General features: G+C 55.3%; 1 protein-coding gene across 9 annotated transcripts in view; it reads left to right on the forward strand.

The window, feature by feature from the left end:
- BANP (BTG3 associated nuclear protein) overlaps nt 1–23,927 on the forward strand; it is a 118,853-nt gene that overhangs the window by 49,773 nt on the left and 45,153 nt on the right. For 6 of the 9 annotated variants that reach the window (XR_009537107.1, XR_009537108.1, XM_060131020.1 and 3 more), the window contains exons 5-9: nt 850–966; nt 2,357–2,532; nt 11,421–11,660; nt 18,121–18,288; nt 22,712–22,849. Coding sequence is in view for 7 of the 9 variants with exons in the window: in XM_060131020.1 (XP_059987003.1) it covers nt 850–966; nt 2,357–2,532; nt 11,421–11,660; nt 18,121–18,288; nt 22,712–22,849 (839 nt within the window). In the remaining 2 variants the exon portion in view is untranslated. The remainder of the gene's footprint in view (nt 1–849; nt 967–2,356; nt 2,533–11,420; nt 11,661–18,120; nt 18,289–22,711; nt 22,850–23,927) is intronic. The other 3 variants (XM_060131024.1, XM_060131019.1, XM_060131022.1) reach the window with 2 other exon arrangements.

Below are 23,927 nucleotides of genomic sequence, written 5' to 3' on the forward strand. Positions count from 1 at the left end.
GCTTTCCTCCTGTAAAAGCAGGGTTTCCCCGACTTGGAGTTTGGAGAGAGAGATCCAGGCATGACATTGCTCTCAGGTAACACTGCTGTACATCTCGAGTGCCTGTTCTTTCTGCACAAAGCACGGCGGGAAGCGCTGAGGGCTGGAAGGTTAATGAGCAGAAAATCTTGACGACTGTGCTTAGAGACGAGCCACTGGCTCCCGCGTGTTTAAACACGTGTCTCAAAAAATGAAAAAATAAATAAACACATGTCTCCCTCCGGAAAGAGCCCCCGTTGGGGCACAATTCTTTTGTAGCATCGTTTCCTTCGAAGCAAAGTCCCCGGACCCTTGGCTGTAGTTCCTGCACTGGCCCAGCAGAACCCAGAGGTCAGTGCCCGGTGGTTCCCCCGCAGCCCCTCCGCAGGTGTTCACCCCTTTCTGTCATGACACTCACATCCTGGGATGGAACTGATAAGCACAGTGGTCACGAAAGCCCAGATTGCACGTGGGAATTCGCTCGGATGCAGTGAGTAAGTCTCAAGCTGTTTTTCATGCAGACCTGCTCCTTCAGAAACCTTCCTGCACAGTGACAGCTGTGACACCTCTGTCTCTTCTCTGTAAACATGTAAACATTTGTAACCCGACTCTCCCGACAGTGCCAACAAGGAGCAGAGCTAGACTCTCCATTAAGAAGCCCAGCCCCGGCTCGCACTTTGCCCGGTGTCACTCGTGCACGTAGCGCAGCCCTGCCGGGGCCTCCCCTCTGGAGCTCGGGGCGTGGGCGCTGACTTTTGATGACTCTGTGCTCTGACAATGAACGCTGTCGTGTTAAGGTCTTCTTTTCTCTGTGATTCTTTTGTTCCCTAGCGTCGTCCCCCAGACTACAGTAATTCTCAACAGTGATCGGCAGAACGCCGTTGTAGCCAAGATGGAAGACCCCCTGAGCGGCAGGGCACCGGATCCCCTGGAAAATATCATTAGCAAGTCAGTAGCACGACACCCCACCTCTCACCGCCACCACTGGGGCCCCGGGGACAGGGCGGCGTCCTGGGGCGCCCGTGTCGTTGGGCCCAGGGTTCTCCGCGGCCAGGGTCTGGGGAGGACGGCCCGGCCTGTGTCCACCGCCGCGCGTGCCGGCGGGAGGTACGCTGTGTGCTCACCACGATGCGCGGATCCCGCCCTCTCACCTCACTCCCATCTGTCTGTCTGTCCGAGCATGTCGGGTCGGCGACGTCCCCTCTGGTTGGTGAAGTGGCGGAGGCGTTTCGAGGTGGTGCCTTTTCCACCCCTTTTTCTTTGGAGACGCTTTGGCTGTACCCTGGGTCAGAGGCGGGAGTGCGTGGAGGGCACCATCGCCCCTCGTGTGCTGGCGCCCCGCCGGCATCGGCCCCACCGCGCTGCTTCCCAGCGAGTCTCGCAGGCCCTCCTGCAGCCGGTCCCGCTTCTACCTGGCTGTAGCCCAGGTCCCCAGGGCCCCAGACCCCAAGCAGACCGGCTGCAGGAGGTGGGTGCGGACGCTCCGGGCTGAGGCCGTGGGCCGGCAGAGCAGCAGAGGGTCCGTGTGCCTCGTGCCCGCGAGGGCGGAGTCGTGGCCAGGTCCGGAGCGTTTAGCGAGGTCCAGCCCCCAGGATGGAGCCCCCCGGCGTTTGCCTCGGCAAGCAGGGACCTCGCGCTACTTCCCCTTCCCCGTGCGCGGCAGCATCTCGAAGGAAGTCGAAAAGGTCATTCAGAAGGCAGTAGCGTGCCTCCGGGTAATGGAGCCCGTTTCGGAGCTGGCTGGTGTCTGGTTTCCTGGCCGTGCCTTACTACGCTGTATCGGGGTCCCTTGTGGTGCTAAGGATGCCCCCCAGGAGATCCTCGACTGGCTTTTTTAGCCCCCTCGAGCGGTTTCTGTCAGTGGGCTAGTTGGGAGTGAGAGCTGCGTCTTCACAGGCCGGGTCATTTCTGGGACATCTCTCGGGACGGAGTGGATCGGTGCAGTCAGTCTGGGTCTGCAGACATACTTTCTCTCACTCAGCCTTTCCTTTGACACGGCCTCAATCTCACCCTGATTCAAATGTCAGCGTTTTGTAGGGTTACCTCCATGATCAGAAGGGAGTGTTCTAGGCCTTGAGTCACAGCGAGTTGTGATTTCACTTCTTTTGTGATGTAAACATTTTTTAAACGTTTCAAGTTCCATACAGTTTCTTGGAGCCACAGGCTGTCTCCTGCTATTAATCTGAGTAGAAAGAGCTGAGGGAAGGCTGGTGGCCCAGTGCGTGTGCAGAGGTAGCTTCTCTGAGACGTGAAGGGGAGAACGTCGGGGTACAGAACCGTCTCTGCGTGTTGCTGTGCTGCTCTCACCACACTGCTGGTGTCTCTGTTTCCCGCGCAGCGCGGTGCCCGGGCGTCGGCAGAACACCATCGTGGTGAAGGTGCCAGGTCAGGAGGACAGCCACAATGAGGACGGGGAGAGCGGGTCCGAGGCCAGCGACTCCGTTTCCAACTGTGGACAGTCAGGAAGTCAGAACATCGGCAACAACGTCACCCTCATCACCCTGAACTCGGAAGGTGCGTCCTCGAAGCTGCTCCTCTTCTCCGCGTGGACGGTAATGGGCGTGCCGCGGCTCTTGAACAACTCGGGCTGAAACTGCGCGGGTCCATGACACGTGGACTGTTCACTAGTAGATGTTACAGCGTTGTACGGTCTGCACACGGGGAGTCGTGAATATGGGGGCGCTGCGTTCACGGGGGGCCCACTAGCAGTTACGTGTGGATCCCTGACCACATGGAGGGTCGAAACCTCCCACATTGTTCTGGTGTCAGCTGTAAATTTTTCCCCTGCTTTTTAGAAAAGTAATATATGTTTATTGTTTTTGAAAGATGATAAGATATGAAAATGACAAAGAGAGCACAAATAACTGGAGACATTCCTCATCCAGAGATCTCTAGAAACCTTCTGGGCTTTTTCTGCGTTAACATACACGCTAGATTTACGATTTTGTAACTCGCTTTTCCCCATTGCGTAGTAGAAATCTCTCCACGTTGATGCAGATTTACATAATCGTTTTCAGTCAGGTGTGCTTATTGAATCTAGCTCTGGAGGCTTTCCGATGATGGACAGCTGTAACTTGAGAGGTATCGGTTGGCTCTCTTGTCTGACCACAGCTCTGTCCTGTGTCTCTGATGAGGGCCTCACGCAGACTCAGAGGGGCCACACGTCCAGGTTGAGTCCACGCTGCCCCTGCCCACTGTGATATAGGGGGAGCATCCTTTCTCCTGCTGGGTCTGGGGTCCACTCTCACCTGGCTCTGGGTCCAGGTGGTGGCCTGGCATGCCCTCCAGAGGGTTCCTGCCACCTTTGTCCTTCTCTTGAGGGCTGAGTCAGTGTTTCCCAAAATAGCGCAGAGAGAGAGGAGGGAACTGGGCAGATGTAGCATCGTGTCACTGAGTCCTCAAGCCTATAATTTGTTAACTAGGAAGGGCTGGTGAGGTGTTTCTGCTTCTCCGTCTGAGTCGTTGATTTTTCCTAAGAGCACAGTATAGATTTTTCTACAAAGATTTTCCTGTTAGACTTGTTACCACATCTGAAGCATTGAAAATGTTTTCCTTAAAACGTCATTCACCTCTAACATAAGTTGCTAGGGTTGAGATGGCAGAGCAGGGAACAGAGAAAAAGCAAACTGGGCAACTTAGAAAAAAAATTGAGGTCTAATTTCCATTCCATAAAACTGACCATTTTAAAGCAGACGTGCCGGTAGAGGGTGCACATCACCCCTGTCTAATTGCAGGGTATTTTTACCACCCCAAAGAGACCCCACAGCAGTACCCCCGTGCTCCAGCCTCCAACCCTGCCACCTCTGATCTGCTTCCTGTCTGTGGGGTTGCCTGTTGTGGATGTTTCATACGAGTGGAAGCACGTGGTGCCCTCCCGTTGTACATGCACCAGTCCTTCATTCCTCTTTATGGCCGGATGACGGCCCATCTAAGTGTGTAGATAGGCCACACTTTGCTGATCTGTCACCCGTTGATGGACGCTGGCGTTCCCACTTTCTGACTGTCACAAACAGTGCTGCTCTGAACGTTTGTGTGTAGGTTTTTGTGCGTGTCTTCATTTTTCTTGGGCTGATACCTGGGAGTGGAATTGCTGGGTGAGGGCAGCTAGTCTCTCTACTCATTAGACTTGAGGAAAAGAGGGTTGCTCCTGATTTCATCTTAGTGGATATCGAATGAAAATTACATCTGTAACAATTGCAGAGAAAGCTAATTGTTCTTATTCTTTTTCCATGTGGATTTTGGGTAAATACTCCTGTAGGTCTAGCTGTGTACTTTAGGCCTAACTTGTTTGGTTTAAACGGCCTCAGCTCTGAAACATGACATTGGATAATTTGGGGGGAGTCTGGGGTTATCATAAAAACCAAAACTGTCATCTTTTAAGTTTGTATGCCCTAATGTGATCTGATTAATGTGAAATATATTTCAGGGGGGACTGCAGACTGACTCTAATGTGAGCTTACAAAAAGGGATCCGAATTTGAGCTTATTAGCATTAAAATCTGTAGGGAAAAAAGTACAGGTTTTCTGTGTGTGAGTGCAAGCTTGCTGCCACTGTCCTCGGGAATGTGTCCCCCCCCACCCCCCGCAGTTCTACGTCCTGAGAATGTCAGGTTGAGCCACCTCGGTTGGCACGGGGTTTGGGAAGATGGAACAGAGACTGCCGGTGTGTGCACGTAAATGTGGGCAAAAGAGCTAATCTGCGAACGTCTCACACGGGCCTGCAGTGGCGTCCTGTGGCCAACATCCGGTGACATTTATGATGCACTGAGAGTCGGATTCGCTGCTTCCCTCCCGCATCCTCCCGGGACCAGAATAGCTTGCTCGACTGGGGAGCGTCCAGTCAGCTACTTCCTATCAGAGAAATGGGGATAAGATGTAGGCGCTGAAGGGCTGGAGGCTCGGCCTTAGGTGGAGTCATCTTACTTCCTGATAAGAGCCCAGGGCTGCACATAGACAGACGTTCTTCTCTTCTTATAAAAGTATTTCTGTGCCTGATGGCAGAGAACCACAGAGTTTCAGAATGGCTGTTTCTTAAGAATTCCGCATTGTCTGCACGAATTGGCATGCCGTCCCCTAGCAGATCTTTATTATACTGGAGCGGTGCCAGGGGATTTACCCGTGCGTTAATCGGCAGTGCTGGCTGTCACGGCACCAGCTCCGTTTGGATCAGAGAAACGCTGACGGTGGGGAGCGGTGAGCCGCAGGCTTAGCTCTTAGCTCTTGCCCTTCTCTTCCCCGGCACAAGGCCTTCGTTTACCCCGATCTTTGGGAAGTACTGAAAGTGTGTGGGGTTCATCGTTCCAAGATTAAGCTGGTGAACTGAGTCAGAGAAACAGATTAGCCAAAATGGACCAAAAGTGGGATCTGTGCATTAATGAAGGGATTTAGTTAGATTCTTAATAAAGAGTTTAATTCCTGCCGTTTATGCATTTGATAATTCTTACAGAACTTGACTAATCCTGCATGTAAAACGTTTGGTACTTGCCTTTAATAGGGAAGTACTTCTGTTATAATTGAATTATTGTCAGAAATCAGCCTTGTATATGTTGCAAAGCCCCAGTCAGTGAAGTGATTTATACTCACGTATCTGTGAGTATAAATAGATACAGATACTCACATATCTGTGCTGGGGTGGGGGGCAGGGCAGGGAGAAAGTCTGGGAGGAGCAGGTGGTTCAGCAGGGCTGTCAGGCACAGCACGGGGACCCTGGGGCACCTTCTCCGGGGTGTTGCTGGGCTGTGGGCTACGAAACAAGATCAGTACAAATTGCTGTGTTCACGAAACTGCAGCTGTACGTGTGCTGAGGAGGAAGTTTAGCCAGAAACATTTCTTGAGAATTTGTTCACATAATTTATTTTACGTGAACTTTTCTTAACACAAATTCTTTTTATTTTAAAGATTTGTTTTGATGTGGACCATTTTTAAAGTCTTTAGTGAGTTTGTTACAATATTGGTTTTGTTTTATGTTTTGGTGTTTTGGCCGCGAGGCATGTGGGATCTTAGCTCCCCGACTGGAGGTCGTACCTGCACCCCCTGCATTGGAAGGCAAAGTCTTAACGACTGGACCACCAGGGAAGTCCCTGCATAAATTCTTTGTGTATTTAGTAACATTAAAACGCATTTTAGCAGCCGTCATAAGTAGGCTGCTGACAAGAGCAGGATTAAGAAAGAGGAGTAGTGTAACAACGTCAGTGGGTCTTTGTGCAGGACCCCGTAGTGAATGGTCACTGATCCCAGATCAGAGGAGAGTGGCCGGAGGGTGGCGTCACAGCATCCCTCGCCGAGTCTCGGGTCGGCATGTGGGACCCAGCATGGGGACACCCCGTCTCTGCCCAGCGCTCTTGCTCTTTCTGCCAAGTGTCCTTGGACACTCGCTCTTGTCACGGTTGAGCTCATGACGACTGTGCTCAGCGGGCGGGATTCCCCGGAAGAGGCTGGGCTCCGTCCAAGGTGTGGCCACGTGGTTCTGTGGGGTGGGCCCAGCCTCGGGGGTTGGAATTGGCTGCAGTGCCAGAGACGTTTGTGTTTTCCCTTTCCCTACAGCATTATCCTGTATGTAACCTAACGCTTTCGAATTCCCAGTTTAAAACCCCCAAATTGTCGATCTGTCCACAGCTTGAAGATGCCACGTCAGTCCCAACGGAGCAGAGGCGCGTGGGCTGCAGGTACACAGTTTACTGTGTCTAAAGCCAGGGGGGCAAGCTGTCAGGTTCTGTGGTTGGTTGGAGTGTTACAGATTCACTGCAGGCGTCACCCTTGAATGAGGCTCACAGTCACGGTGTAGACACCTTAATTCACAAGGGCTCAGAAACAGGCGACAGCTTCCGAGGACGGAGTGTGGTCCATGCTGAGAGGCGGCCCACAGGGCCTGTTCTGGAAAGCCTCCTTGAGCCCCTTCCCGGGGCCACTTGGTCCCCCCCACCCCCAGCCCGCACCTCACATGTAGAGAACTTCGTAACCAGCTTGGGCAGCCTTTATAAAAGCCCAGTGGAACCACAGCCTGATCCCTGCTCGTGGGCACGAGGTGTCCTCTGAGGCTGGCCCAGAGGTGCTGGAGCCGGCCTCGAGGACCTGACCTCATGTGACCCCCTGGGCCGTGTGTGGACACCCCGTTCACCTCAGAGCCTGCGTCGTCACCATCCCTTGGGTGGAGACTGAAACGCCTCCCTGGTGGTCCCCTCTCGTGGCTGCAGAGACCAAGCCTGTTGTGAGTGATCGCCGAGGGGGACTGGCGGCCAGGGCGTCTGGGAGCCAAGGCAGCAAGTGTCTGAGTGGCCCATCCTGGGGGCCCTTCCCTCCATCACAGCTGCCCGCACAGGACTTAGAGGCTTCTGGGGCCCCCTGGACGGAACACCGGCGTCTTTGGAGAGAGCCCGGGCGCTGGGCTGGGCTTCGTTCCGGGGTGGCATTTGGAGTGCTGGTGACCTCCCAGCCTGCGTGACGTGTGTGCAGGGCATGCAGGCTGCTGTCGGAGGACTCGCAGTTTGCCCTTTGCTTTGGAGGAGTGGTGACGCCTTGTGTCGCGTTTTCTCAGAGTCCCTGAGCTGCAGTAAGGCATGTGAGGTCCTGGCACGCAGGAGGCGCGGAGTAGATACTGTCTTGTCTTTGCCCCACGCGATTAGCTCCCACGCCTAGGCCCGGGCCCAGCCGAGTGGCTCGGAACCAAGGCTCCCTGGTGTCAGTGGACGTGCTGGTGTGTGCATCAACTGCCTCGGGACGTGTGCCGGTGCGTGTGTGTGCGTGCCTGTATGGACGTGTGTGTTCTGTGTATACACGTGTATGTATGCATGTGTGTCAGCGGGTGGGGAGCAGGGGAGGCATGGCACAGGTAGCTGCTTTATCTCTCTGTCAAGTCGGCGACCCTGAGACTGTGGCCATCTTTTTCGTCTTGGGGCTTTCTCCCGTTCGTTTCATTTTCCTAGAACTAAAATAGACCCTCACAAGAAGTATTTGTATTCTGAACTGTTTGGTAAGAAAGTTGAAGCTACTGCTGAAGGTTTTTCTTTGAATAGCGTTTTTAGAAATGTCAGTTAATTTAATTAAAGATTTAAATGATTGGAATAGAAAGCAAGTTTATTTTTCTTATAACCCAACTGGTAGTTTTTAAATAAAGCCACTAGAATCTATTGTTTCAGATGCCAAAACTGGACCAAGCTATTTTAGTAAAATAAATATATCCTTTCTGAATTGTCAAAAGGCAGATTTCTCAAATATTTATGTGGGCTGGTGCTCCGTCTTGTTTTACATTTAAAAGACGAGATTCATTGTCACTGGTGGGAAGCTGGGCCCAGGCTGGGCTCCGGCTCTCGGGTCGGGTCAGAGGTGACTTGGGGCGGAGTCAGCAGGTGTGGTCCTCGCACCTGGGTGAGGACTGTGCGCCCTAGCGTCTGGGCCAGGGAGCGTGGAGGCGCTGCCGTCTCCCGGGAGTGCCTCGGCAGTGACCGTGCAGCCCTGGTCCTCCCTGCCCCGGAGGGGTCCTCTGTTCCCACGACAATGGCTGTGTTAGTCAGACTTGCTGCAGGCTGTGTTTCTTGTCCGCCTGGCTCGGGCTTCTTGCTGGTCAGATGACCACACACCTGAGACTCACAGCATGAAGGAAGTTAGGTTGTAGACAGGTTATAAAATGCCTTGCAAAATTTTGAGGTGTTTGAAAGACACTTTCTGGACAATTTCCTACATGACCAGAGATGTTTAAGCCATTATTTTCCGGAGTGATAGGGAGGGAAAATAGTTAATTTTTAGACTAATTTATTTTTTGGGGGGAGCAGTATTCCCTGAAATAATAACTTCTGTAGGAATTTAAAATGCCATGTTTCCTCCTCCAGAATGTCCTGGTAATACTCCGGGAGGCCCCTCTGCCAGCTCTGGGGCTGGGCGTTCATCCGTGGCCACGTGTCAGCAGGGGACTGGGCGAGGAAACAGCCCTCGCGGGCCCGCAGAGCCCGTTGCAGTGGCCACGCGCGCCCTCCCGCTCACGGTGGCCAGCCGGTCGCTTCCTCACTGAACCCGTCCGGCCCTTTCCATGTTCTCCTCTGCAGCACAGCTCGCAGAGATCATCCGTGAAGCCTGGGGAGTTTCTGATCGGTCTGAGGATGGTCATTCTTTACGTAAAAATGAGGCTTGGCTTTCCTTTGTGAACGCTTTCATTCATTTAACTTGGTGTTTTGCCTTCCTAAGAATTAAGTTTAATAGATGAGGTCGCTTTTTCGTTCCTTCCTCCTGGATCAGTTTGACAGTGTCTGCCTTTACCCACGTGTGACCCCGCTGTGTGCGTGGGATGGCGTGGCGTGGCCCCGCCTTTCTCGGTTGTCGCTGGAGCTGGGAGGCTGAGGCTGTCCGGGGTGGCGTCTGCAAGGAAGGTGGCCCTTGCTCTGGCGCATCGCTGTTGGAGCAGTAGGGCCAGGTCTGGGGCTTGGACAGGTGGGGCGCTCCTTGCCCCGGCCAGAGAGCCGAGGCCCCCTTGCTGGGGGCTGGCAGGACTCTGTCCCTGACCCCCAACCCCCAGCCCCGCAGCCTCTGGTTCTGTCATGGTGCATGTGCGAGGGCTCTGGCAAAGAGGATGCTTCCGGGGCTGGGGAGCCGAGGAGGGGGCGCGTGTGCGGGCAGCCCCCGGGGAAGCCGGCTCTCAGTCGGAGTCAGTGATGGAGAAGCCGAGCCGGCCTCGCTCTTGGACGGAACGGCCATCCCGCCACCTCCACGCACGCTCAGCGTCACTTTGATGAGATGTTGACTCGCGGTTTGGAAAATGATGCTGAGCTCCTGCCCAGCGTTTACTTTGCTTTAAAGATATTATCTAAATGCGGGAGCCGGCCTTGTAGAACTCATGGTACTTGTTTCTGAGAAAAGCGCAAGGCTCTCTGGCCCCGTGGCAGTGGGGTAGAGCCTGCAGCCCACTGTCCTTGAGTCCAACGCGGCGCCCCTCCTGCAGCGGCCTGCCCCTCCCCCCCCACTCCCCTCCCTGTCCCTCCCTCTATTTGCTTGTGGCTTGATGGCCGCAGGTGGAGGGAGGGTGGTCCTTCCACTCTGTTTGGTGTAATTAAGCCTGTGATCCTACATTCACTGAGGGTTTAGATCCTGAGCACTAGACCCAGTGCCAGGCGTAGAGTTGCCCAGTGTCTGTAGGTAAACTAATAAACTCTCCAGGAGTTGGAGCCTTCTTGGCATTCCAGGGATGACTGAGAGACAGCGCCTCTAAAAGTCGCTTTCCATCCACGTTTAGATCACGTGTCCACTAGCTTTCCTGTAGGCAGGTGAACGTAACAGGTGGCTGCTGGCGAGAAAACTGCACGTATCCGAGCCTGTGCTCGTAGCTCTACCTCTTCACTTCTAAACCATCTGTGTTCCTGAGAAATGATTTTTCTGACTTACCTCTGATTCCGAGTTCCAAAAATCAGATCTGTGATTTGTTCTTTGTCCTTAGCTGAAGTCAGGAGCTCAGCCTCCCTGGCCCTTCCAGCGGCCGCCCCGGCCCTTCCAGCGGCCGCCCCGGCCCATCGGTGACGTGGTCGTCCTGACGGGGTTGCAGAGCCTCGCCTGGTGTCGGAGGATGTCCTGTGATTCAGGAGCCCGGCCGGGAGCGGCTGCCTGTGGCGTGGCAGGGCAGGGGGTGCGAGTCACAGACCGGCTGGCCTCTGGGCCTCGTGCTCTGTTCCAGGCCTGCGGCAAAGCCAGGCGGGGCTGGCTGCCCTTGTGGGGCCTTCTTTGCGCGTAGAGGCCAGAATGTAAATATCAGGACATTTCAAAACAAATCGCGTGAGAAATCTTGAAACAGTGATGACCCTGTTGGCTGGGACACGGCTTAAAGGCCCGCCGGCCTTGGCAGGAAGCTGCGTCCCTCCTAGAGGCTCTAACTCTCCCCCTTATCGCCGCCCGGCGCTGGTGCTTTCAGGGGCCGCCGCTCACACCTTAACTTGCCTCCACGTTAGGATCAGAAGGGAGCGTTTGGAGAGCGGCCAGATGTCCAAGCGAGTCAAGAGTCCTCTTGATTTGTGATCATACGTGGAGTTTCCTTTTGCCAAAGGATAAGGCTTTTTAAAGTTGATGTTTGTTTGACAGCCGTCAAGCCCTTTCACACACGTGGTCGATCCTGCAACTCCTGGGAGGCTGTGACAGAGAGGGAGGCTGGGTGGGGGACGCTGGCCCACTTGGTCAGGGTGTAGCCGGGAGGCCCAGTGCCCACTGTGTGCCTCCCAAATCGTCTCTCATCCCAGACGAAGCTGGCGGGGCGCTGGTGGGCTCGCAGACGGGGTCTCCCGCCTCTCCTCCTGGGCGGGAGGAGCGCCAGCTGCCCTGTTCCTCTCTGTGGGCCCCCTGCCTGTCCTGGGGACGGCCCGGGCCGCCTTGCTGGAGGTAGAGAGGGCGGGGGCAGTGGCCGGAGCTCACCGAGACCCCTCTCTCTCGCAGAGGACTACCCCAATGGCACGTGGCTGGGGGACGAGAACAACCCCGAGATGCGGGTGCGCTGCGCCATCATCCCCTCCGACATGCTGCACATCAGCACCAACTGCCGCACGGCCGAGAAGATGGCGCTCACGCTGCTGGACTACCTCTTCCACCGCGAGGTGCAGGCCGTCTCCAACCTCTCGGGCCAGGGCAAGCACGGCAAGAAGCAGCTCGACCCCCTCACCATCTACGGCATCCGCTGTGAGTGTCTGCCGCCACCCCCGTGCCGGCCGCGGGAGGGCTCCGCTGGGGGTGGGACCGTGCTGTCGGGGGGAGGGGGCTCTGGGTCAGACCTGGGCATGGGGCCAAGAGAGCCCTTTGCGGATTGAACGTTTCCTTTAGGAAGGGCTGCCCAGGGCACAGGCAGGCCACCCGCCTCGTCCCTGTCCTAGAGGGCTGGGGTTCTGGGCTGCCGTCGCTGGTGGGGCCGGGGACCTCGTCATAGGGATCTGGATCCCCCGCGTGGCTGCGAGGGTGGCGCAGGCTGGAGTCTGTCGTGACGGCATCGTCCGGGTGACATCTGGAAGGGGTGCGGCGTGCCCGCTTCCTGCTCGTCAGCACCCGCTGGCCTGGTTTCACCCGAGAGCCCGCCCGACCCAGAAGGCGTTCGACACGGCTTACGATAAAGACGCGCGGGAAGCACGTAGGGTTCCGGCAGGAGGGTTAGGTGGTCACGTCTGACGATAAAGACGCGTGAGAAGCACGTAGGCTTCCAGCAGGAGGGTTAGGTGGTCACGTCTGAAAAACCTGGTGCTGGAGAGTCTGAGTTAGCGAAACGGAATGGAAAACCAATTACCCAGAGTTCACTGTCTCACAATAGAGAAGGGGTGCCACCCTGCCCGGGGGACCTCGTTGCTCACACAGAGCTCTGACGGCGATCCCCGGGCCTTTGGGTGCAGATGGTGAGAAGCAGGGAGAGGAGCTCTCCGGGAGCCTTCATGCACAGGCGGAGTTGTCTTTCCTGTGTCTGCACACTGACCTTGGTGGAAGTTGGGGGGTGGCCTGGCTGCGGGTTTTCCTGACAGGTACTCAGCTGGGCATCCAGTCCCTGCCTCACCCCAGGGGGCTCGTCCTCCTGGTCCCCAGCTCATGGCCCCGGCCATTCCGAGTCCCCGTGTGTGTCTCGGAGGCTGGGAATCATGTGGGGTGGCTCCTGAGAACCCACCCGTGGGACGCGCTGAGGTCAGCCCTCGGGGGGGGAGAACGCCGGGCACGGCGGGCAGAGCCCAGGCCAACTGACAGGTGCGTAAGGGCTTTGCCGTCTGTGTTCTAGGCTTTGTGAGGCCTGGGTCATACCTGCCGGGCTCTGAAAGCAGCCGCTCTCACAATGCGGATGGATCGGCGTGACCGTGTTCCAAAAGAATGTTGCTTTCATGGCAGGCAGCGCCCCCGCTCTAGAGCACGGTGCCTGCTGGGACCCTCACAGCATGCCGGCTGATGCCAGGGGTTCTGGAATCATGAGCCGGAATGTCAGGCTTGGACTGAGGGTCACCTGGGGGCCGCCATGGCTGCTGCGTGTTGCAGGGGTCACCGGTTCTCTAGGCAGCGGGGTGGTCGTGCTTACAGTGGAGCCAGCGGTGGGCCGGAGGGTGTTTTGGTGCGAGGCCGGCCTGCCTGCGTTCTCTCGGAGGCTCCTGTGCCTGGGAGAAGGGTGGGGCGTGTCTGGGGGCTGGCTGGGAGCCGTGCGGACAGCTGCTGTGTGTAAGCAGCCCAAATTGCCCTGTACATTTAGCTTACAGTTTTTTCTTTTTTTCTTTTTTTTCTAATGTTTTGGTCTCGCCGTGCAGCATGTGGGATCTCAGGTCCCCAGCCAGTGATCGAACCCATGCCTTCTGCATTGCAAGCGCAGAGTCTTAACCACTGGACCACCAGGGAAGTCCCTACAGTTTCTTTTTCAGGCAGGGGAAGCCTGTGGGTGTCCTTAACGTAGAGGAATTCCTGACCCAGAGAATACATTTGCCACCGCCAGCCACGCCCACCTCGCTGTGGACAAGACTGGACTTACATTTTTCTTTTCTGAGTGTCAGAAGTATTTTCCTCCCTTTCTTTTTTAAGGGAAAAAGCCCAGCATTTTGAAACACATAGGCACTTCTTCTAGAGAGGGAACAAGGTTACTGAGGGAGAGCGAAGTCGTGTGGGATGCCACCTTCTTCAGGGTTCCCAAGGGTTGACGGGCCTCCCAGAAATTTGGATAACCAGACATGTAGTTCGTGTGCTCTGTGCAAAAGTAGATCATTATTGTAACTGAAAAAAAATTGGCCACGCTTTCATGAGGCATGTGACCTAAGAATGGAGCAGTTGCCTTTTCCCCCTTCGAATTGAGAATGTTATAGCCTTAGTTCTTAGGGTTTTTACTGGTGGGTCACATAGGCGTCTGCTTAGGCTGCGGGACACGCCTGGCTGATCTGATGAGAACAGAGATGAGGTGGACGCGCTCCCCAGTGTCGACAGGCCCTTGAAGACGTCTGTGAGGGGGGCACCGACGTGGTGAGATCCCATGAGCCCCCCAGCAGCTTGGGCACAGATGGAGGAGTCACATGTCCACGGAGGACTGTCGTCGGGTCAGCCCCCCCGGGGCAGAGATGGTGTTGCTGCCGGGGCTTCGCTCACGTGCGACGGGCTGCCCGAGTGGCCCGGGGCTGCCGTACCGAGCTCCGCCGACAACACGGTGCCCTGTCCGGGTCTGGGGCCACGGGGCTGAGACCATGGTGCCGGCAGGGCCACGCTGCCTCACAGGGCTACGGATGAGTCTGTCTTGCCTCTGGCAGAGGCCCACAGCTTGTGGCCTTTGTGGGCTGTAGCAGCGTAACTCCAGTCTCCGTGTCCGTCGTCACGCGGCCATCTGCTCCTGTGTGTGTGTCTGTGTGTCTCCTCTCCTGAGGGCAGCAGTCATCCTGCACTTAGAGCGCACTGTACTCCAGTGTGACTGCATCTGCAGTTAATTAATCACGTCTGCAGAGACCCTGTGTCCAAGGGAGGTCACGTTCCCAGGTCCTGGAACGGACATGAATTTTGGGGGACACTTCAGCACAGTACGCAGGGCCTGGGTTCTTTGGAACCTGGGTGATCAGGCTCCTCTGGGCCCAGCATGTGTCTCTGGGAGCTGGGAGGAAGTCGTGGTTCATGTGGGCTGGTGGTGGGACGGAGCCTGTGAGAATGGACGCAAGTGGGCGCCCTGGCTCACAGCAACCTTGGAGCTGCCGACCACGGCCACCGGGCTCTCCTCATCACCGAAGAGCGGCTTCACTCATAGTGCTGTGCCCAGTGCCTGCGGCTCCTGTGTGTGGGGAGAGGGGGCCAGCCTGGCTCTGTGGCCGGGACGCTGGACTCCACGGTGCCCACATGGGAGCTGAGACCGTCACGTGAAGAAGTCAGTTGCCAGCACTCAGGTTTCTGCTTCTCTCTCCCTGGAACTCGAGGCTATGTTAGCAGTGCCCTGGTTTTCATTCCGTTGTGACCGATAAGCCCCACGCCACCCCACACCCCTCCCTGAGTACACAGGATTCCAAGCCCTGCGCCTTTTTTCTTGTCTGTCCTTCCTGCGGTGCATCTCAGCCCCTCGTGGGGCTCACATGAGAGCCGGGAACCACCAGTGTCAGCGATGGGCGTCCTGGAAAGGGGGAGGTGGTCAGCAGGGACGGGGACCTGCTCAGATCTTCGGGGGGCGCCCGGGCAGCACTTGGGAGCAGCGCATTAGTCTCCCCGGGCTGCTGGGGGGCTACGTGGCTCGTCTGCGGACGGGCGCCCGCTGCTGTCTGGGCAGAGGGAGGCGCTGCTGGGCTTTCTGTGGCCGTTTCTTCTCCACTTGGGTGGGCGCCGGAGGCCCGAATTTTAAGTTCTCACTTAAAATGAGAAGTGAGTGGTTCTCACTCCTCACTGATAACTCGGTTTGGAGCTGAAGTGAGGAGATTGACGTTCTTATTTCATGAGGTTTTCTTAGGAGCATCAAATGACTTGAGATAAAATGCTTCAACAAGTGTGAAATACCAGTTAATTCAAAGTAATCTTTTTATCACTCATTGTAAGAGGTTCCTCCTCCTTTCACTCAGCTGAGGTTGCTCAGGGCTGGCAGAAAAGTTGAAGAACGCTTTTAGCAAAGTCAGAGGAAGCCCACCCATGAGGCTCCGGGGGCGGAGCCGAGCCCCCTGTGCCCTCCTGCAGCACGGCTCTCGGTGGGGGAGGATCGGTGCTGCTGGCTCCTTCCTTAGTGTTTCCTGGCAGCTTCCCGGGGGCATTTGCCATCGAGCTGGAGTCTTGAGTCACTGTTGGAAGGAACTATGTAATAAGATGTCTTAGAAGAATTTGAAAATGGCTAACGCACAACTCTACGAATGTACGTTTTTTCTTTGAAGGATGTAAGCCAGGTTTTGAACTGGCAGATTGGTTTTTACAAAGTTGAATTTAAGTATGAATGTTTTCACTCATTTCTTAAGCTTGTGTGCCCACGTGTGTGTTGTATATATTCTCTTCTATTACTAGCAAGCTTTGGAATCTTGCATGATCTCATTAATCCCTAGAGGCATTCGGAAGGTGTTTTCCTTGTGGGAAGGCATGAGGGGATCTGAGGGTGGCCTGCAGGGTGTCCTCTGTATTGGAGCAGGTGCCTAATGAGGTGGGTGGACACGTGTGGTCGCCACTTCTTCGCCTGTATTCGGGCTCCTCTGTAGCTGTGGTGGGGAGTTGGCTCCGCCTGTGACTGTAGAGCTGTAGTTAGTGGTCGGGTCCCCTTGTGACTCTACGGTTCTTGTCCTCATAGTTGGGCTCAGTCAGTATTTGCGTTCTGTGGTAACTACAGTGGGTAGTTGGGTCCTCTTGTCACTCATGTGGGTAACTGGCCGGAACTTTGTGAGCCCCGCCCTGCATCTAGAGCCGTGCCCGGCATGGAGCGTCTCAGTAAATATTGCGATGACTCAGTTAGCTTAGAGATGACCTGGAAACCAGCGAAGAGGCGCCGCCTCCTTTTCTGCAGGAGGACAAAGTGGGGCCGAGACTACCTTGCAGTTGATCTTCTCTGATCCTGTAAACCCTGCCCCTCCTTAACCCAATTTCTTTTTATCAAGGTGACAGACGTGTTGGTTGTCTTTCTGTTTGGAGTCAAAAATGCCTTAGGCTATGTTCACAAAGTTAAGTGTCTTTCCAAGACAAAAGAAACTTAATACAGTAGTTAAGAAAACAGAGACTTCCTTTGTTTTGATTATTCCTAGGGTCTGTGCTCTCCACAGAGCAGAGTTTAGGGACTGGGCATCAAATGATCTCTCAGCAGCCGCTCCAAGCTGGGTGCTCTTAGTAGCCAAAACAGCAAGTTTTCCAGCTGAATCTTTTTTTTTTTTTTTTTTTTTTTGCGGTACGCGGGCCTCTCAGTGCTGTGGCCTCTCCCGTTGCGGAGCACAGGCTCCGGACGCGCAGGCTCAGCGGCCATGGCTCACGGGCCCAGCCGCTCCGCGGCATGTGGGATCTTCCCGGACCGGGGCACGAACCCGCGTCCCCTGCACTGGCAGGCGGACTCTCAACTACTGCGCCACCAGGGAAGCCCCGAGCTGAATCTTTTTATTATTAAATTTTTGAATTTCATGCATTTATTTTCCCGTTAATCAGCAAAGCTTCATGACCAGCTAGAAAGGAGGTCACCCTGTTGAAAAGCATTTTTTGTGGTTCCCGTGTTCCTGACCGTTACTCCCTGTTGATTCAGCACAAGGAAGAAGTGAAGTGGTCCAGTGAGAGCTGGGCGGGCTGGCAGGGAGGGGCCTCCATCTGCCACCCGGTTTCCTCCTTGCTGGTAAGTGGTCTCAGATGCCCACATCCCGCACTGAGAGCTCGCCGTGGCGCCGAGGCGGACAGCGAGGGTGCCAGAGGGCTGCCCTGCCCTCTGCGGCCAGCGGTCCAGTGGAGGTGAGGCCCACTCGGCTGGGCCGGGCTGGGCATGCGGTGGGGCCCCAGGGAGTGGGTTATGTCCGCCCTTAGGGAGTCTCATTCTGATGGAGGGAGGCAGACGGAGAGGCAAGGGAAGTTCTGTAGGCCTCAGACTCCAGTAGCAGTGGAAGAAAGTCTTCAGCTGAGTTGTAACCAGCATTTGGGCAACAAATGTGTGAGCATCTGTCGTGTGCCTGGACGTTCTGGGTTCTCGGCAGGCATGGACGAGGAGAGCAAAGAGTCCCGTGTTTGTGGGGGAAGCGGTGTAAACGCCATCAGCATCTAAGTTCTCTACAGTGTTAGAGCGCCGGGACGGCGCTGGCGGTGGGAGGATTCTGGGGCGAAGTGGGCTGGTTGAGGGGAGGGTTACTGAGCTCTCGCTGGAGCCCAGACTTGAGAGGAGGGAAGGAGGCAGCCAGGCAGGCATGAGCAAGGAGGAACGAGCTGGCGTTCCATCTCGGCCTCAGAACCCTAGAGGCCGTGCGTGAAATCAGGGTGGACAGTTGGAACGCGGGGCATCCAGGACGCTTGTGCGAACCCTCACCTCCAGCTTGTTGCCCGACTCCATCTGGTGGGGGTGGATCACGTCAGATAGGTTAAAGCTGAATAAATGAGAAGCGATCATTGCACACGACAGGCAGGCCTGAGGCGGCTCTCGCCCGTCACGCTTCCTGTTGGCGCTGCGCCCTGACCGCCAGCCGCGCAGAAGGCCCGTGCCTCACAGAGCCTCCCCTCGGGTGTGTTCTTGCAGGTCACCTCTTCTATAAATTTGGAATCACGGAATCCGACTGGTATCGAATCAAACAGAGCATCGACTCCAAATGTCGGACGGCCTGGCGGCGAAAACAGCGAGGCCAGAGCCTGGCCGTCAAGAGCTTCTCCAGGAGAACCCCGTCCTCGTCCTCGTACGGCGCCTCAGGTACGATGCAGGGTGGCCCAGGCAGGTGGCCCCGGGGACGGTCAGAGTGAGAACGGCGGTTCTATGCCTGCACGTGCCTGTGAGAGGCTCCCGGGGCAGCTGTCTAGGTGGAGGGCATCCTGGGCTCAGCAGCACCAGGAGCTGGGCCAGGGCCACCTCGGACGCCACCCTGAGCGCTGCTCCCTCTGCCTGGTGGGCCAGCACGTCGCTGGCTCGCTGTCACTGGCACCATCTGCCTGGCGTCTGCAGGCGAAGGCTGGGGTGCAGCCTAAGTCGTGCTCGTTACTGCCCTGGTGAGGACGCAGCCTCGGGTATACTCACCCTCAAGAACGGGAAGCTCTTAGGCTTTCTTTTCAGGCATTGAAAGGACAGCTGGGAAAGTTCACCAGGAGTGACAAGGAGACCAGCATCGCTTGTCACCGAAGATGTCTCAAAATGTTGTCACAGAAATGGTCTTTTAACTCCCGCGGACGGTCCCTGGGCAGTGGCTCTCAGACCTGAGCCCTGACCGGGGTCGGGACCGGGATTCAGGGGCAGCAGCGGGCAGGGTGGGCGGAGCTCTCGTTCTGGAAGCGCTGCGGTGACAAACCAGGTCACCTGGAGTCCTTACGGGGTTATGAATCTTGCTGAGCCAGACCTCAGGAAGCGGTTTTCCTCGGTGGTTTGGTGGTTATCACATACTTGGCCTTAGCTTGCCGTGTGAACCATGCAAGCTGGGGGTAGCCGACTCTCGTGGGCCCGACAGGTCATGCGCTGAGCAGAGCTTCTGTGCGGGGCCTGCATTGAAGAGTCTCTCGGTGAGGAGCCCGGCCTTTCTGTCACCACCAGGATTCTGTCCTGGGAACTTAGGTAGCAGTTGGGGCCCCGCTGGGGGTGGCTCCTTGCCGAACCGGGCTGGCTCTGTGGTCCTAGAGGGTAGGCGTGGGGACTGTGGCTCCAGGGACGTAGGTTTCAGTGTGGCCGGGGATCTGCCGTCTTACCCCGGGGCCACCTGGTCAGCACGGCCGTGCTCAGTGCCTGTCCCCATCAGATGAGGTGGGCTGTGGAACCCGCGTCCCCGCCTCTGGAGGTGCCCGGGACACGTGACGAGCTGACTTGCAGGCGGGCCCCTCAGGATTGTGTTCAGTTCAGATCCTGCCTCTGGGTGGTGGTCTGAGGCTCGGCGTTGCCAGCCAGCAGCTGCGTGAGGCCCCAAGCCTGTCCGGCCCACGTTGGAGCAGGAGGGTGCTGGGTCCTGAAGCTGTGCTTGGACTGCTGGGCTGGCCACCTTGCATCCGCTTCTGACCTTGTGGTTGGGGACTCAGGTGGCCTTTGCCCCTGAGGTCTGATCTCCATCACAGGCTGGTGATGTCATGCTTTGTCTTTACCCTCGCTCACTTGTTGTTTTTCTTCCAGTTATTAGTGTTTCTTTCAGTTGAATGACAGTAATTCATTTTAATGGTAGTTGCATGTCTTTAGTTCCTCTGTTTTTCTGTCCATAAACGTGTCAGGGTTCCTCCTAAGAGGCTGTGGGTTTTGTTTTGTTTTTCTTTTTCTTTTTGGCTGCGTTGGGTCTTCGTTGCTGCGTGCGGGCTTTCTCTAGTTGCGGCGAGCGGGAGGTACTCTTCGTTGCGGTGCGAGGGCTTCTAATTGCGGTGGCTTCTCTTGCTGTGGAGCATGGGCTCTAGGCACGTGGCCTTCAGTAGTTGTGGCGCACGGGCTCAGTAGTTGTGGTGCACGGGCTTAGTTGGCAGGCAGATTCTTAACCACTGCACCACCAGGGAGGTCCCCAGGCTGTGGGTCTGGCAACTCTCAGTGCTGCTGTTGGTCCCATGGCCTCTTGCAGGTGGTGAATGGCCACCATGAGGGGCTCTTCAGTGCCGTGGCCGGGCAGGCGCTGAGCCTCAGGACGTGTGGCTCGGAATGGACTCTGGCCGGCCTCAGTGGCTTGGGAAGGTCTGCTGGCTGCAGCAGCACCGTCCATGGCCAGAGTGACGGGCGCTTTCTCAGGAGCAGGGGGCCCTCTGTGCCGTCCTGATGGGCCTCGGACGACGGACACCGTGGTGCCACCCGGCACCTTGCTGCCGCCGCCCACCTGGGTCTCTGTGCCTGGGTTGTGCAGCAGGGGGCACTGCGTCGGGGCGGGGGTCAAGGTGTGCCTTTTAAGGAGCATTTGAGGGAGGCCGGCACCATCGCACTCCCTCTGCCTCAGGTGCTGTGTGTCAGGGAAGCACGGGGGGCGAGTTCCGGGCTCTGGGACGGGTCTGGACTGCTCTCGGGCGGTCCGCTGGAAGCCAGAGGGCGGCCCCTCCTCGGGCGCTGGAGCCCTGGGAGTTTTGAGAGGAGCACGGACCACGTTCTTCTTTCATCAAACTCTTGGAAGTACGTTGTTCTGTAACTTTCTGTTGAGGATCTTTTTCTACTTTAACGTACTGCCTACTTGGCCCAAACTCGATACAGCACAGGGTGGTTGGTTAAAGGGCCTCTGGGATTTCGTCCTCGTCCTTCCTGCGGACTCGCGGCCTGACCCAGTGAATCTGCTCCTTAAGGCTGTTCTGGTGACACACATAATCCAGGAACGTGTAATTTAGCCAGGATTCCGTTCATTTGGAATTGGTAGTAATTCCAGCTGGAGTTGCCGTGTTCTCTTTTGAAGTATCAGCAGACAGATGCTACAAGTGAGATTCTGAGCCGAGGCTGGTCTATTTAAAGCTGAACTAGTACTGCCAATTTGAACACAGACCACAACATCACTGGTTTTCAAGGGATTTTAAAAATATCAGTTTATTAAAACGTTTGTATCTCACCCTGCTGTCTGGCCACACCATGTGAACTTTCGTATGTGCTTGAGTTTAAGGTGGCTGCGTTTTACAGTGTAAACCTCCGCCCCCAGCGCTTCTCCCCACAGCTCTCATTGGGGAGCATCCGTGTAGGGCCCAGAACCTTAGGGTCACAGAGAACCAGCTCCTGACTGTGTGTCTCTCTGGACATGGGGCAGCGCGGCCAGTGGGGGCGAGGCCTTTGAGGGGCTGCCCTTGCCGTGTCACTGCCGGGGGCCGTGGTCCTCCCTCAGTGTGAGTCGTTGCCTGGGGTCACTTGCCGTATCTCTTGGATTATTCTTGACCACAAGCAAGTAACAGATGCAGTTTTTTGCACTGCACTTTGATATCAGTATTGATTGTAAAACATAGATTTAAATTAGTCTCCACGTTGCATAATTAGAGGGAGCTATTGATGACATGGTAAATTCAATAACTTGAATTTCGTAAGTATTAACATCTTAATACTGTTATACTGTAACTTTTTAAAAGGCAGCCAGTGGAATCTATGCCATGTCAATTTGATACCCACCGTTAAGCTATTAAAAAATGCAGGAAAATTCTTTTTTTCAAGAATCAGACATTTAATCTTTTTCCTCTTTCCATTCATATCAGCATTCAACTTCTCACAGAATTTCATTTTAATGTAATATGGTTTTATCTTTAGAAGTCTTTTTGAGTAATCCATTCTTTAGAACAAAAATATGTATATACATTGAAAATTAAAATCTTTTTGTTTCTGAGTCCTAATGTTCTAAGTGTATGAGAAAATTCTTCTGATTGAGATAGTATTACAGTTAAAAGTAATACACAACACGTGAAAACAAACGCATCTCATTCTGGGTTAAACATGGAGAGTAAACTTTTACTGGAAGAGTTCCTTCAATTGAGTGGATGGAACTTTTCTCCCAAGTTAGTTTTTTGTTTGTTTATTTACTTTTGGCCGCTTTGGGTCTTCGTTGCTGCGCGAGCAGGCTTTCTCTAGTTGTGGCGAACAGGGGCTGTTCTTCGTTGTGGTGCGCGGGCTTCTCATTGCGGTGGCTTCTCTTTGTTGCGGAACACGGGCTCTAGGCACGTGGGCTTCAGTAGTGGTGGCACATGGGCTCAGTAGCTGTGACTCCTGGGCTCTAGAGCACAGGCTCAGTAGTTGTGGCGCAAGGGCTTAGTTGCTCCACGGCCTGTGGGATCTTCCTGGGCCAGGGCTCGAACCCGTGTCCCCTTCATTGGCAGGCGGATTCTTAACCGCTGCACCGCTGGGGAAGTCCCTCCCTCCCCCAAGTTGCTTTAATTATCCACGGTCCCTGCCTTGCGCCGGTCTGACACAGAGTTTAGTATGCACTTTTTTCCTGTTTTCCGTTTTCCGTTTTTGTCACTACATCTGAGGAGCTTCACTTACGTAGTAGGTGGGAACCATCTGTGTCTGTGGGTCACTGGATCTTTAGACGCTGACTACAGGTGAGAAAGCCCCGCTGTCTAACAGCTGTTGCTCACGCCACTGCACATTGGAAGTCCAGGAACGAAGGCTCTCCCTTCATCTCCGTGGGCAGTGTGGTTGCGGAGAGAGGGAGGCAGAGGTGGGCTCAGCCCCAGGACGGCAGCTCAGGCTCGTGTGCATCTCCCCGCAGAGACCATGATGAGCACGCCGCCGCCCGCCAGTGAGCTGCAGCAGCCCCCGCCTCAGGCCCTGCACTACGCCCTGGCCAACGCCCAGCAGGTCCAGATCCACCAGATCGGGGAGGACGGACAGGTCCAAGTAGTATGTACTTCTCGCCAGTTTGCCTTTGCGAGTGGAAGGGGAGGGCACGGCTGGGAAGCGGGGGGAGGGGCGCCACGACCAGCTCTCCCTGCACTTCTGGATCCCGCTGACAGCCTGGGATGGGGTCCAAGTAGAAATAGTTAAGGTAGGCCTCCTACATCTCGTAGACCTCTCTGCCGGCCCCTCGCGGCTCCCCTGCCTGTGCGCTTCTGCCTGTCCTCCTGGGAGACATCAAGATGTATCACAGATATTTTCTCAGTTCAGAAGCATGGGCACCCTTTACTGAGAGGAGAAGAATGACTTCGTTCTGCGGCCAGCCGAGAGAGCTGGTGGCCTTAGTCATTGTGTCGTTTCTTTCGATTGTGTGACGAGTCGCCCTTGTGTGCTGCCGGCCCAGGTGGACGTTCCTCCCGACGCTTCGTGGGAGAGCGGGGCAGGAACTTCCCGGGGATGCTGGGGATGCTGTAGGCACCCAGCCTCCTCGCCGTGGGCCTCGTTGCAGGGCTGCCTCCTGGAGCCCTGGTTCTGACCCAGGCGGCCTTGGTTTGATGCTGCACTCAGCACGCTGTCTGGAAAGGGAGGGCTTCCCGAGAGCACTGAGGAGGATTGTGAAGAGTTCTTCTTCTTCCAAGGGAGATGGAACAGTTATGAACAGTGGATTCTTTGTTTAGCTGACAGTCACAAAAGCAGTTACTCTAATCTCGTTAGTAAGGAAGTTCTTTGAAAGAATCCCAGAAGAGATAACTGTGATATAGGGTTTACATAGATGTAGTAAAATGAAAGCAATAGAAAATTCAACAGTAGTTTATTTTCAGGTCCATTTTGATTAAGGTAGAATTTTAAATAAGATAATGGATATTCATTTCATTGAGCTCAGTTAAGGTTTACAGGAATTATCTGTCTGCCTGTATCTACAAACATAAATGCATTTGACTTGGAGTCTGAGACTTTGGAACCACGTTTATTGTTTACTTCAGCTGTTTAAGTAGTCACGTGTTTCTTTGATTTAAAAAGAGTTGGCTGACGTGTCTTCTGTGTAGACACGTGTACAACTGCCACCCACCCTCCTAGTCACGCGGCTGTGT

Source organism: Lagenorhynchus albirostris, chromosome 19, assembly GCF_949774975.1.
Source record: "Lagenorhynchus albirostris chromosome 19, mLagAlb1.1, whole genome shotgun sequence".
In the NCBI taxonomy this organism is placed as follows: Eukaryota; Metazoa; Chordata; class Mammalia; order Artiodactyla; family Delphinidae; genus Lagenorhynchus; species Lagenorhynchus albirostris.